Here is a 13,183-nt window from a genome sequence, read left to right as displayed (position 1 = left end):
ATGGAAAACGTTTAAATCTGAAGCAATTTTAAGGAAACTTCGGAAAAGTTTATTTATGGTTTATTGCTCGATATATATACCCAAAGAAATTTGTTAGTAGGGATAGCAGAAAAGTCTGCTAAAACAGCAGAAAGTCTGCTGAAAAAGGGACAGCAGCAAACATTTCCTGCTATTTTTTAAGCTCGATTACACTAAGATCTGTTTTATTTTGGCTAAAACAAATAAACATGTCAACTTAGGAGCTATTCTAACATAATTAAAACAATATTTTATGAATATCTATAGTATTTGACCAAAAATCTGAATATTTATCGAATTGAGACATAACAGCAAACAAAATGTTTGCTGATCGTATTTAGGAGCTTGTAAGTATATTACAATGCAAAAACATACCAAAAACTACTTTTGGTTCTTAAATATGCTTTGGGGAAAATTTTATAACCAAAAAATTATATAAATTGTTGTTCATTAGGCCCTGAAGTACAAAAATATAACAGCAGACATCGACTGCTGTTTTTAGCAGACTTTTTTCTATGAGTGTATGTATTAGAAGTTTAGGACAACTTTTCGACTAAGCAGTGGCGATTTTACAAGGAAAATGTTGGTATTTTGACCATTTTTGTCGAAATCAGAAAAACATATATATGGGAGATATATCTAAATCTGAACCGATTTCAACCAAATTTGGCACGCATAGCTACAATGCTAATTCTACTCCCTGTGCAAAATTTCAACTAAATTGGAGTTAAAAATTGGCCTCTGTGGTCATATGAGTGTAAATCGGGCGAAAGCTTTATATGGGAGATATATCCAAATCTGAACCGATTTCAAGCAAATTTGGCACGCATAACTACAATGCTAATTCTACTCCCTGTGCAAAATGTCAACTAAATCGGATCAAAAAATTGGCCTCTGTGGTCATATGAGTGTAAATCGGGCGAAAGCGATATATGTGGGAGCTATATATAAATCTGAACCGATTACAACCAAATTTGGCACGCATAACTACAATGCTAATTCTACTCCCTGTGCAAAATGTCAACTAAATCGGATCAAAAAATTGGCCTCTGTGGTCATATGAGTGTAAATCGGGCGAAAGATATATATGGGAGCTATATCTAAATCTGAACCGATTTCAACCAAATTTGGCACGCATAGGTACAATGCTAATTCTACTCCCTGTGCAAAATTTCAACTAAATCGGAGTTAAAAATTGGCCTCTGTGGTCATATGAGTGTAAATCGGGCGAAAGCTATATATGAGAGCTATATCTAAATCTGAACCGATTTCAACCAAATTTGGCGCGCATAACTACAATGCTAATTCTACTCCCTGTGCAAAATTTCAATTAAATCGGAGTAAAAGATTGGCTACTGTGGTCATATGAGTGTAAATCGGGCGAACGATATGAACCGTCTCCGAAGCGTGGAAAGACTCAAAAGTCCGCTGGCAAAGTAATGGCCTCTGTTTTTTGGGATGCGCATGGAATAATTGTTATCGATTATCTTGAGAAGGGAAAAACCATCAACAGTGACTATTATATGGCGTTATTGGAGCGTTTGAAGGTCGAAATCGTGGCAAAACGGCCCCATATGAAGAAGAAAAAAGTGTTGTTCCACCAAGACAACGCACCGTGCCACAAGTCATTGAGAACTATGGCAAAAATTCATGAATTGGGCTTCAAATTGCTTCCCCACCCACCGTATTCTCCAGATCTGGCCCCAGCGACTTTTTCTTGTTCTCAGACCTCAAAAGGATGCTCGCAGGGAAAAAATTTGGCTGCAATGAAGAGGTGATCGCCGAAACTGAGGCCTATTTTGAGGCAAAACCGAAGGAGTACTACCAAAATGGTATCAAAAAATTGGAAGGTCGTTATAATCGTTGTATCGCTCTTGAAGGGAACTATGTTGAATAATAAAAACGAATTTTGACAAAAAATGTGTTTATCTTTGTGAGACCGGGGACTAAATCTGAACCGATTTCACTAAAATACTTGTGCCAATTTTGTCGATTGGACTAAAACTGCGACCTAGACTTTGATTACAAAAATGTGTTCACGGACAGACGGACATGGCTATATCGACTCAAGAGCCCACCCTGAGCATTTTTGCCAAAGACACCATGTGTCTATCTCGTCTCCTTCTGGGTGTTGCAAACATATGCACTAACTTATAATACCCTGTTCCACAGTGTGGCGCAGGGTATAAAAACACACACACATTGCCATAAGTGAAGCATTGAATACGATTTAATGGTACATTAAATGGGCTCGACGCTACATAGAAACAGCATCGATAATATGCCACCCTACCATCATTTTCGAAATAGAGAGAAAGGCAATTGTTGTATGGCGGGTAGAAAAAAGGCAGTAAATATTGGGTATGGTTTATCCACGTTGTTTATTATTATTCAGTTTTAAAAGTAGTCTGATTATATGTCGTAATATACGCTATGCTATGTAGTGGTATTTCTAATAGTGGTATTGGATTAGTAAAAGGACATTACCTTGTGTAATTAGGTAATCTAAGAGAGTTACCTATGTACGGTTTTTATGTCAAACTCATGGAAATGATCGCATAATACAAAAAAAAAACAATGAAATGAAGTGAATGTTTGTTAATGGAAAAGGAGGATACGACTTTTAGAAAGAAATTAAATAGGGCTATACATCATATAAACATATGCTTGTAAATTCAATAAACAAATTGTGTTGTTATTGAGTGGGAGTGCAATGGATCAGTATTGGGTTTGATTTTTAATCCTAATGAAAACCAAACAAAATTAATTACGACCATCACTGGGGCACTAATAGTTTTCGTCTTTTACTCTTTACTTTCAGCCTCGTTGGTCTCTTTTGCTGTAGCTGCAGCTGTATTTTGCTTCGCTGCATTTGCTCTTGGTGTTCGTTGTGGCTTGATTTTTGTTGCACTTGCTGGAACTGGGGCAGCCTTTTCGTTGGTCGTGGTAGATGTGTCTGCTTCTTCCTTTTTGATGTCTTTCTGTGTTGCATCTTCCTCATCCTTTGTTTCCGCATTGTCTTGCTTTTCTTCTTCTCCTTTTTCTTCTTGTCCATCATCCTCCTTTTTACCATTGACTTGATCTTTATTTTTGTGTTTTTCACTGCAAATTGAAAAGTTATTCGGTGAATTCCTATGAGAAAGCTGACGACGGTTTTGTTTTAATTACCTTTCAATGTCAATATTCAAAACGGAATCATTTTCCTCATATTCATCTCGCTCTTCTGGTTCCACATGACGCAGTAAATCCCCCAAATCTTTGTCCACATCTTCCCATAATTTTTCATCTTCGGCTTGGGTAGCTTCGTCGTCTCCCTCGGGTTGTTGCTCTTCGGCAGCTGCCGACGGTTTTGCAGCCTCCTCGTTTTCCTCGGCATTTGTAGTTTTTTCATCTTTTTTGTCGTCCTCATTATCTTCTTTCTTTTCCGATTCGGATTTTTTGCGTTCCTTTGCTTCCTTACGTTTTTGAGCATTTTTTTCTTCTTCCTTATGTCGCAAATAGGCCTTCAAATGCGATCTTTGTAGACAATGTTTTTTAGAAAATTCTTCCATAGTGGTCTCATTTGTGGATGTGTAATGTTCACACAATTCACAATAGAATGCTGTGACTTCTTTTACAAATTCTGCACCCACTGGTGTGCGCTCCTTGGTATCATTTTCTTCTTCTGAATCGTCATTGGCTTCATTTAGTAGAGCTTCTACATCGGCATCCATTTCTTCATCAATTTCACCAACAGAGTCGACAGTCATAAATTTGTTCAAATCAATTTCTCGCATTTCTTCATCGCCACTGTTGTCCGAATCGGAATCATGTTTACGGGCCTTATTCTAAAAAAAAAAAATAGGAAAACATTTTAATTAAAGATGTGCAAACAAAGAAAAAGAAGACACAAGAACCGAAGAAACAAAGTCCAGTAATGAATGAACAAACCTCTATAACCGCAAATGTGGAGAATGAGCGAATTAGTCTGAGTACTGACGTCAAACCAGGGACGAGAGATCTCTTCAAATATTTATGGAATTGATTCACTAAATGAGAAATCTCTCAGATAATTTATCGAATAAATGTGTGCACATGGGACAAATTCGGTTCAGTATAATATTTTAGGTTTACAATGATTTGCATGTAAATCTCTTTACTTTCGCATTATTAAAAAAATTGGACTAGAAACGGACACAGGATTTTTATTTTGGGGGCCCAGGAGCTAATTTATAATTTTACTCAGCTTGGTTAAGACTGGTTTATACAATTGTGAAGTAATTTCGGGCCTAAATTTTGCCCTCTCTTCAGAGTTCATCGCTGATTTGGACCATATATTCAATAAATATAGAAATATACCCCCACAATGTTCTGGTTTACGAATTCGCCAGATGCAAAATTTTTAAAAGTCAATAAATTCTGAACCATTTCATATTTTGCCAATATATTTCTTCCATTTAATTTTCTTATCCATAAGAACAATACGCAAAAATTTCGTATTATATATCATTGTGGTTCGGAAACTAGCGTTTGAGGACAATGTTGCGTTTTGCTAATTCCTAAACCAGAAAAAGTGGGGATAGATAAATAACAAGCATACAAGCATACTTTTCCTCTGTTGCTTAAGCTACTCTTGTAGTTTAGTCAGCTCATGGTTTTAAGTTGAAATCAAAACAACAAAACAATGATTGAAGAAAAACCAACAATAACAAACAAACCAAACGATAGTTCACCTTCATAAATTTCTTCCACCCAATTTTATTTCTTGAATATTTAAAAGTAAATGTTCATTCATAAATACATTGTGACCAAGCTCCGATTTTCATTTTCGGACTCCCGGTGTTTTATTACGAAATTTTGATTTCATTGCAGCTCGCAAACTGGTACGACAATAAATTTTATATATGTATATATTTTTTTTTCAATTTTCAAATTATTACTGATTTTCTATCGCATTTCCTTTTTTTATAAAAACTTTTCAAAAATTTATTGGGTATGTTTTTCAGGAGTTTTATTTTAATTTTTGGGGACAGAAGCATCCTAATTTAGGGACAAGAGCCAGAAAAATAATTAATAGCGAGGCTGAAGACTAGCGACAAAATGCAACAGACGTTAAAAAACGAAGCCACGAGGACAAAAAAGAAAATGACTGAATGATTTCATTCCATTTATACTTCCAACATTCAATTTATATTATAATTTCACACCAAACATTTGTCATTACTTACCCTAATGTGTTCCAATGAACAACGATGTATCTCGTACAGAATGGGACTCTTGAAAGCTAAATGGCATGTAGAGCAATATGGCATTAGGAATTTTTTCATAATCTTATGATGCTCCGAAAGCTGATGCTTGGCCTTGGGTTGCCTGTAGTGTAAACGGCATAAGTGACAAAATTTCGATTCATAGGTCTCTTTGGATTTGTCTTCAAGCTCTTTCTGGGCAGCGCGTTGCCGTGCCCTTAGACGCAATAGATGAGCACGTTGACGTACTGCAATTTGCCGTAATGCCGCCTTGTGGACACGTGATGACAAATGCATGGAATATTCCTGAAAAAAAAAAGAATATAATGTCATTTCCATGAATCTACACTAAACTGTATAACTACCCGATGATCTTACCTTAAATGTAACACATTTTGAGTTGCAGTGTATACAAGTCAATTTGATAAAGCTTGCACCACCACCGCGTCTTAGAGGACTGTCTCGGCGGGATGAGCGAGCCTTCCTATCTTCACTAGCTTCATCATCGCTACGTGAACTCTTCTTTGACTTGCGTTCCTTTTCCTCTTTGGGCTTGTCGTCCTTTTTGCCTGATGACGACTTCTTCGCGCTGGACGATTTTTCCTTCTTCGTAGAGCTTTCCTTACTTTTCTTACCTTCTTTCTTATCACCGGTACCACCATCGCCTCCATCCGTACCGGATTTATCTGCCTTGGTTTCGTCTCCTTCGGCTTTCTCGGCAGTATCTTCATCCTCCTCTACTTGCTCTTTATCATCGGCTTGCGACTTATCTTCATCTTGACCTTCATCGTTATCCTCATTATCGTCTTCGTCGCCCTCCTGCTTTACCTTATTCTCCTCCTTCTTGTCATCGCTGTCCTCTTTATCCTCATCATTGTTCTCATCGTCGTCATCGCTATCCTTATGTTTAGATTTTTTCTTGTCATCATCATCGTCATCACTCGACGCTGAAGCCGATTTCTTGGCGCTTCGCGATGAACGGCGTGGACTCTTTGAAGAACGGCGATCGAAACGACGTCGTCTGAGTGAGCTATGGATGATGGTTATTGGATTGATTTTGAAGTGTATTTAGTTTTTTTTTTTGTATGTATCATTCGTATTTGTCGAAAGATGAATAGGAAAAATAGGTTTAGATCAATTTTCTGTTTTGGGGTTAGATCACATTAGATACAAGATTTTTCAAAACAAATTATAAAAAATGATGGTTGAGAGATCAATTGCTGTCATCATTAAAGCGGCTTTCCATTTCAGCCTTTGTTATAGACAATCATTCAGAATTTTGAGAAAATTTCGATTTTTGTTTTTCTTTTGCACTGGTCCACAGAGGGGGAATATTCACAAAACATCTACCTAATTACTCTCGAATTATTAATTTTCTTATCTCTGTCGGGAGCTAGGCTTATGTTCGAAACAACCCACAAAATATTTGCCCAAGTGCGGTATAAATAAGTGGAAGCAGAAGGAATGTCGATCTATCGGCAATTGTCTCAAAATATATGTTCCCACAGATACTTGTGTTTCGACTGATTCATATTGAGTGTGTCAGTAATCATGTCCCATTAAAGGATTAATTTTGATTTTGCAATTCAATTGTATTTACCTCGTTAAGCGTGCAATTTTCAATAGACGGGCACGGTCTTTCTGTTGGGCATACATAAGCTTACGCCTCATTATTCTCAAATCATTTGATTCGCGGCGTACTATACGACCTGTAACTCCGCCACGGCCAGTCCTTACTCCAACACGGCTGCTTGAACCTCGTATGCGTGAGACAAAACTGCTGCGGACCGGGGGTCGCTTGGACGGTGGTCCCATATCTGAACGGTGTCTGGACTTTGAGTCATCCCGATCATTGTGTCTCGATGAATTGCCACCCCTGTAACCAGATGAACTGTTCGATGAAACCACTGGCGGTGGTGGTGGTGGAGGTGTGCGATTACCTCGACCCGTAGATGACGACGTACGTCTATAGTCCTATATTGGCGATGATGAGAACAGATTTGTAGAGGAGAGTTTATATCTACATTGTACATTCTAAGGTTTGTTTTCTATGGATTGAATGTTTATCGAGGAGGAGACTTTGATTCGCTTTTATTTTGCAGAACTTCTAGAGATGTATACAGAACAATAAAACATAACGTCTTTCTTTATTTCTTCAAAGCAACACCCTCAAATGATAGGTTTCAGATTTTTGATAGCATTTTTTTCGGATAACAATGACAAACAATAATACAACACAAGAGGATGTGTATGGTCCATCGTATATATATGGTGGTATGGCTGATTTGGAAGGAGAAATTTCATAAAGCATTTTCAACAATCTGATATCAGCGAAATAAATGAAGTTTTATTAGATGTTTCGATTCGGATTTGACACCACTGGTCGCCCAATGGCCTCGGATGGATTATACAAATTACACATATAACCTCTGTTGCATCCTTTCTCTAAACACAAAAATACACAATGGTTGAGTAGGGTAATTTTTTTCCATCAAGCACTCTACACTCATTAATCAATCAAATTGTATTGAAGGATTCATTTGTGACGTAGTACCACCATACCTTGCTATTATTTTGTCTATTAAGCTTTGTCGGCATTTAGGTGTAGTTGTCCTCTAATGCTGTTTGGGGATTGATCTTTCTATGTGTATTCTTAGCAATGTTCTACAATAAATATTTGGCCTTTAAGAAACACGACCTTCTCTCACTTCTGGATACTTTTGTCTTTGGCATTTTGTTTATATTTCTCAATACAATCAATCATCTGGGTGGTAGTACATAGATTTTGCTATTATTCTTACTAAATCACATACACTTTTTATTCATATCATATTCGAGGTTTTATTCCTATGGAGTGTACGAGTAGTAGCAGTACTGGTGAGATAGATGTCATAGTGGCAGTGATAGTAGCTGCTGTACTGACTGACACTGAATCCACGGACATTAGTCGTGTGTAAGGTAAGTTCAAAGAAGGTTTGTTTGGAAATTCAACAGCATTTCTCTCTAAATAAAACTCTATTGCTGTCGTGTTTTTTTACAACAAATACATATAAAATATAGTTAAATTATTATATATATATAAAATGTGGTTTATAAAACGTATTTTTGTTTTGAGAAATTTAAGAAAATGTTTATAGGTTCTAATATTACGGTGATATATATTTTTTGTTCTTTTCGAATCTGTTTTAAGCAATCACCTAGGCGACCAGCACTAAAAATTACTTACGTCTTGACGAGATCTTTTATGATCCGATGAACGATCACGAGATGAGTCCTGAAACAGAAAACCATATAATGTTGGTGTTAATTAATTAAATTAATTTGTAATACAAAGTTTTATTCCATCTATTCAGAAGCCCTGCCTGTAGTACTACATATTTTGGATTTCCTATACCAAAGATCTTAAGCTAAAACAAGTAAACTAAATAAAATAAATATTGGTGAAATCTTATCAATAAATGCCGAAATAAAAAAAAATAAAAATGCCTTTTTAAAGCAGGTTTTGATAAAGTAAATGAAAATCGAAAGCAAAGTTTTCTAACAATCAAAAAGTCAAAATTTCCATTTTTTCTAACATTCCAATTTGTTCAGTATTAGCAATATTTGAATGTCGACTTGGACAAATTGATTCAAAATGGTTATATATGGACTAAACTAACTAATTTTTGAAGGGACCCAATGTATTGTCCAAAGTTAACACTTAAAATATAAAATTTGACTAGTCGATATCAGTCTTACAAGAAGAATTAGACAAATTTGGGAATATCTTCAAATTATTCCCAAGAATCAAATTTATATGGTAATAGCAGTAATGGATGCATATAATTTAGGGCAGGTGCAATCGACGACGAGCTCTAATATTAGAGATACCAAAGTCTAAAATCGACTTTTCGAATTTTTAATTTACTTTATTCCATCATCTAGACTAGTATATTTCCACCGGAGACCCTAACTATACCCAGCGGATGCTGGGTATAGTGGAAGCCCGATATATTTCAGGCTCACTTAGACTATTCAGTCCATTGTGATACCACAGTGGTGAACTTCTGCCGGATTCTATGTTAAGCTCGATGACAAGGGACCTCCTTTTTATAGCCGAGTCCGAACGGCGTTCCACATTGCAGTGAAACCTCTTAGAGAACCTTTGAAACACTCAGAAATGTCACCAGCATTACTGAGGTGGGATAATCCACCGTTGAAAAACTTTTTGGTGTTTGGTTGAAGCTGAGTTCGAACCCACGACCTTGTGTATGCAAGGCGGGCACCACGGTAAAGGTTTATATATAAAAGGAAGACCAACGTAAACGCTCTGTTGAATAAGACTATCCGTTTTGGGTTAGAAATAAAAGATGTCTGTGTCATCTGATTCGCAATATATTCTTCCTTGGAGACACATACCAAACCTATAACTGCAGGTTGATTTGCTCGCCATTGATGTATTGCCGCAACGACTGCTTATATTTGTCGGGATGCATACATAGAGTAATCGAAGAAGTATTTTCCTATTTTGTCAATAGATGTCTTTGGAGTCGTCCGTCTACAGTATTACCAATCAATTGTGTCACACTATATGGTATTTCAAAGGTTAATTTTTACGAACAATTAAAAAAAAAAAAAAAACTAAATACAGAAAATTTAAAAAAATGTACTGCAGTTCTAAAATGAGTAATAATAAAGAAAAAAATCGCTAGTTTGATTTTCTTTATAAAAAGGGGAAAATGGACACAAGCCTCCATTGAATTTTTTTCAGTTCGGTAGCACAACAATGGTTCGCTCACTACCGTTCTGCAAATTTCGATATGACATATGCCCTCGCACTGGTCGATCTATCATTGAAAAATCGATGAAATTCTGAAAAAGATTGACCACAATCGCCACATAAGTAGCTATGACATCAAAAAGGTTGGCTACAAAACGAAATTCGATGTTTTAGTTCCACATAAGATATGTGCTCGGTCAATCTTTCATGTTCCTCAAGAATTATTCGTGCAGTTGCATTAGATAAGAAGACATGTTGTAATGGGGTTCGTATTGTTGTTACTCCTTTGAGCCCCAGTTCCAACCATTAAACCAAACCTACTCCAATTGGGTTGTGGTAAACTGTGTCCCGGGGACTGTACCCTGATCGACAAATTAAATTCATCTCAGTGAGAAGTGTATTGTTGTAATTGATCATTCATGAAAATTCAAAAAAAAAAATCATCTTAGGTGATTATCTTTAGCCTGCTAGGCATTTTTTCTTTGTTTTTTTTTTTTTTTTTATTTCAATATTTTATAGCATGTAGAAAATGATTTCATATAGGTATTCCTTACTTACCCTGTTATAGCTACGTTTATGGCCTGAATCATGACGGCTACTTGTGCTGGAGGTATTGAAACGATCTCTGCGGGAATCATATCGGCTGTCACTATTGGAATTATAACGACCACCACCACTACCATAACGATCTGAGGATCGTCCTCCAGAAGACTGCATACGGCTACTGCTGCTGTAGTTCGATGAACGATATGAGGAACCACGATTGCTGGAGCTACCGCCTCCGCGGCTACCATAACCTCTGCTAAATCCGCGTGCCATTACTGGAAACAAATCGAAAATAATTTAATACGAGTTTCTTTTTTATCCATAGGTTTAATCCCGTATGTATTGTATTTTTATTCAAATATGAGTCTAGGGTACAATTTTAGAAAACCACAAAACTGATAGATCGGCTTAATGACGAATTCAATAGTAGTGGGAAACTAACTCACAAACGTTGTATAACATATAGGCCTTTTAGACACATGGATTTAACAAGAAAAACGAACTTTTAAAAAAATTTGCCAATTTTTTTATGTATCTAATATTGACCGGCGTCACCACTAACTATCTCGAAATCGTGAATATTCTGTAGTAATTACATACATTCTATGAAATTAGAATTGAGTGAATGCAATGCACTTATTACCTTTTGTATATCTTTTAATAATATAATTCTTGGAGCTATGCTACAATTTTTCCTGGAATATTCAGATCTTTCTCTATCAAATACACGCGAAGTTCTTGAATAATTAAGATAAATTAGATGGCAACTCACTAAAAAATGGCGACAATTGGAGGTATAAGGACTACAAAGTCGACCCTGTCGAAGCCGTTATAATGTTACATGTACCGTCCGGACGACAGCGCTCGCGTCGAACATATCCCAGATATTGGCCACACTATAAGTTATTTCCGAAGACATAAGGGCTGTTTTCTTATGCACTGGATACAACATTTGTATGAGCTATCCAGCACATCGTTGCACTGGTGTTCTATCCAGAACATCTCATCAGTACAAGTCGCGCCGATGTTGCCAGATTGCATTTTTATAAAGTGACGCTTCTTCGATTCACAATAGTACTTTATTGTGACTAATTTATCGAAAAACAAGAAATTCAAAGTGGTACAGTGTCATAAATAATCGCAGCAGTAAATATTTATTACTAATTTGAGCATTTCATACATTAAAAATGCAAGATTTCACTTCTTTTCTGTGATTGTTTTTAAACAGCTGATGACAGTGTTGCATATTTTTGGAGATGTCCTGGATAAACGAGTACTCTGGTTTCTTTTAATCCTTCACGGTTTAGTGTATCCAGTGCTAAAAGAAAACAGCCCTATAATTGATACGGCTGCTTGTTATGCGCCGTCCAGATTATAAGTTTATCCGGAAAAATCTTACAGCCTATTTCTGATATCCGAACGAACGACAGTCACTCACTTTCGTCTAGATTTGGGTTTCTCTAATGCGCTTTACAGACTATCAGTTATTCCTGACGACAGTGCTCGTGTCCAACATATCCCACATATTGTGCACATTATAAGTTATGTCCGAACTTTAATCGATACAGCTGAATGTTTATTCGATCGATAACACATTTACCGATTATTTAGTCATCGCCGACAAGTCGTATCGATCCGACACACTGTAAAGTGGACCTTAGACGGTCGGAAAACACTACGACAGAGGCTCGCCTATTTGTTGTGTGTTCGTTCAAGTTTTACACTCACACTGCACAATTATGATAACAACATGAAGAAATAAGAAGTAGCATAAACACAAACAATGAAGGTGGACGGCGTGTAAAGCCATTTTTTAGTAAAAATAGAAGAAACAATAAAAATTCGAACTTGAATTAGCGATCCCTCATTAATTTCATTGCAGAAATCCTTGTTTTAATTATGAAAATAAATTTGTTTTTGCTAATGTTTGGCGAACATCCCCTTAAGGCCGGTACTATGTTCATTCTTGCGAAAAATTTTTATGGAAACCATTATTTCGCACATAGAAAGCGGCGTTTTTTTAGGTAGCTTGGAGCGCTATTTTACAGGGAGCGATATTGGATTAAGTTGGTGGTTGTTGCTTGTTTTTACAAAATAACATTTTATTTTTCCTTGGGCAATTGATCTGCTATTCCTTTGATCCTTTGTATAGTTTCGAAACAAAAATATGGTCCGTGTTTGATTTATAAACCCGCAAATAGTTTTTAATAAATAAATTATTTCTTAATTCACATTGCAAATGGCGTCGTGCTATAAACGTCAGTTTTTCAACACGAAAAAACAAAGTATCACAAATGGAAAAAATTTCGCAAATTTTTCGCATTTTTTGGTTTTGTATGGATTTTCAACGCGAAAACCGAACAGAGTACCGGCCTTTACACGTGAGGACTTGTGCCTCCCAACCGGAAAAAATCAAAGTTGTTTTGATTTTATGCCAACACGTCCCCGCAACACGCGAACATGGCCTTACACTAGCGGATTTGTTGCCGCAACGTGTTGTGTCGTAGGGTTTATCCGACCGTATAAGGTGCCCTTAAGATGACTAAATAATTGGTTAATGTGTTTTCGATCCCATAAACATGCAGCAGTATCGATTATGCCTTCGGACTTAACTTATAATGTGCACAATATGTTG

The 13,183-nt window shown here is 36.5% G+C and overlaps 1 protein-coding gene across 1 annotated transcript; it reads right to left on the bottom strand.

Annotated features, from left to right (window-relative positions):
- Positions 1-2,373: 2,373 nt before the first annotated feature.
- Positions 2,374-11,322, bottom strand: Ciz1 (Ciz1 zinc finger protein). Its single transcript, XM_075308435.1, has 8 exons — positions 11,192-11,322; positions 10,561-10,823; positions 8,470-8,517; positions 6,844-7,217; positions 5,622-6,273; positions 5,226-5,549; positions 3,187-3,845; positions 2,374-3,120 (listed from the first exon to the last, which is right to left on the bottom strand). Exons 2-8 carry the CDS (start codon positions 10,819-10,821, stop codon positions 2,823-2,825), a joined length of 2,616 nt encoding a protein of 871 aa, XP_075164550.1. The 5' UTR covers positions 10,822-10,823; positions 11,192-11,322; the 3' UTR covers positions 2,374-2,822.
- Positions 11,323-13,183: the final 1,861 nt, after the last annotated feature.

This window comes from Haematobia irritans, chromosome 4 (genome assembly GCF_050003625.1).
Source record: "Haematobia irritans isolate KBUSLIRL chromosome 4, ASM5000362v1, whole genome shotgun sequence".
Taxonomy (NCBI): Eukaryota; Metazoa; Arthropoda; class Insecta; order Diptera; family Muscidae; genus Haematobia; species Haematobia irritans.
Note: the sequence above shows the minus strand (reverse complement) of the source record. Positions and strands in the feature narration are given on the sequence as shown.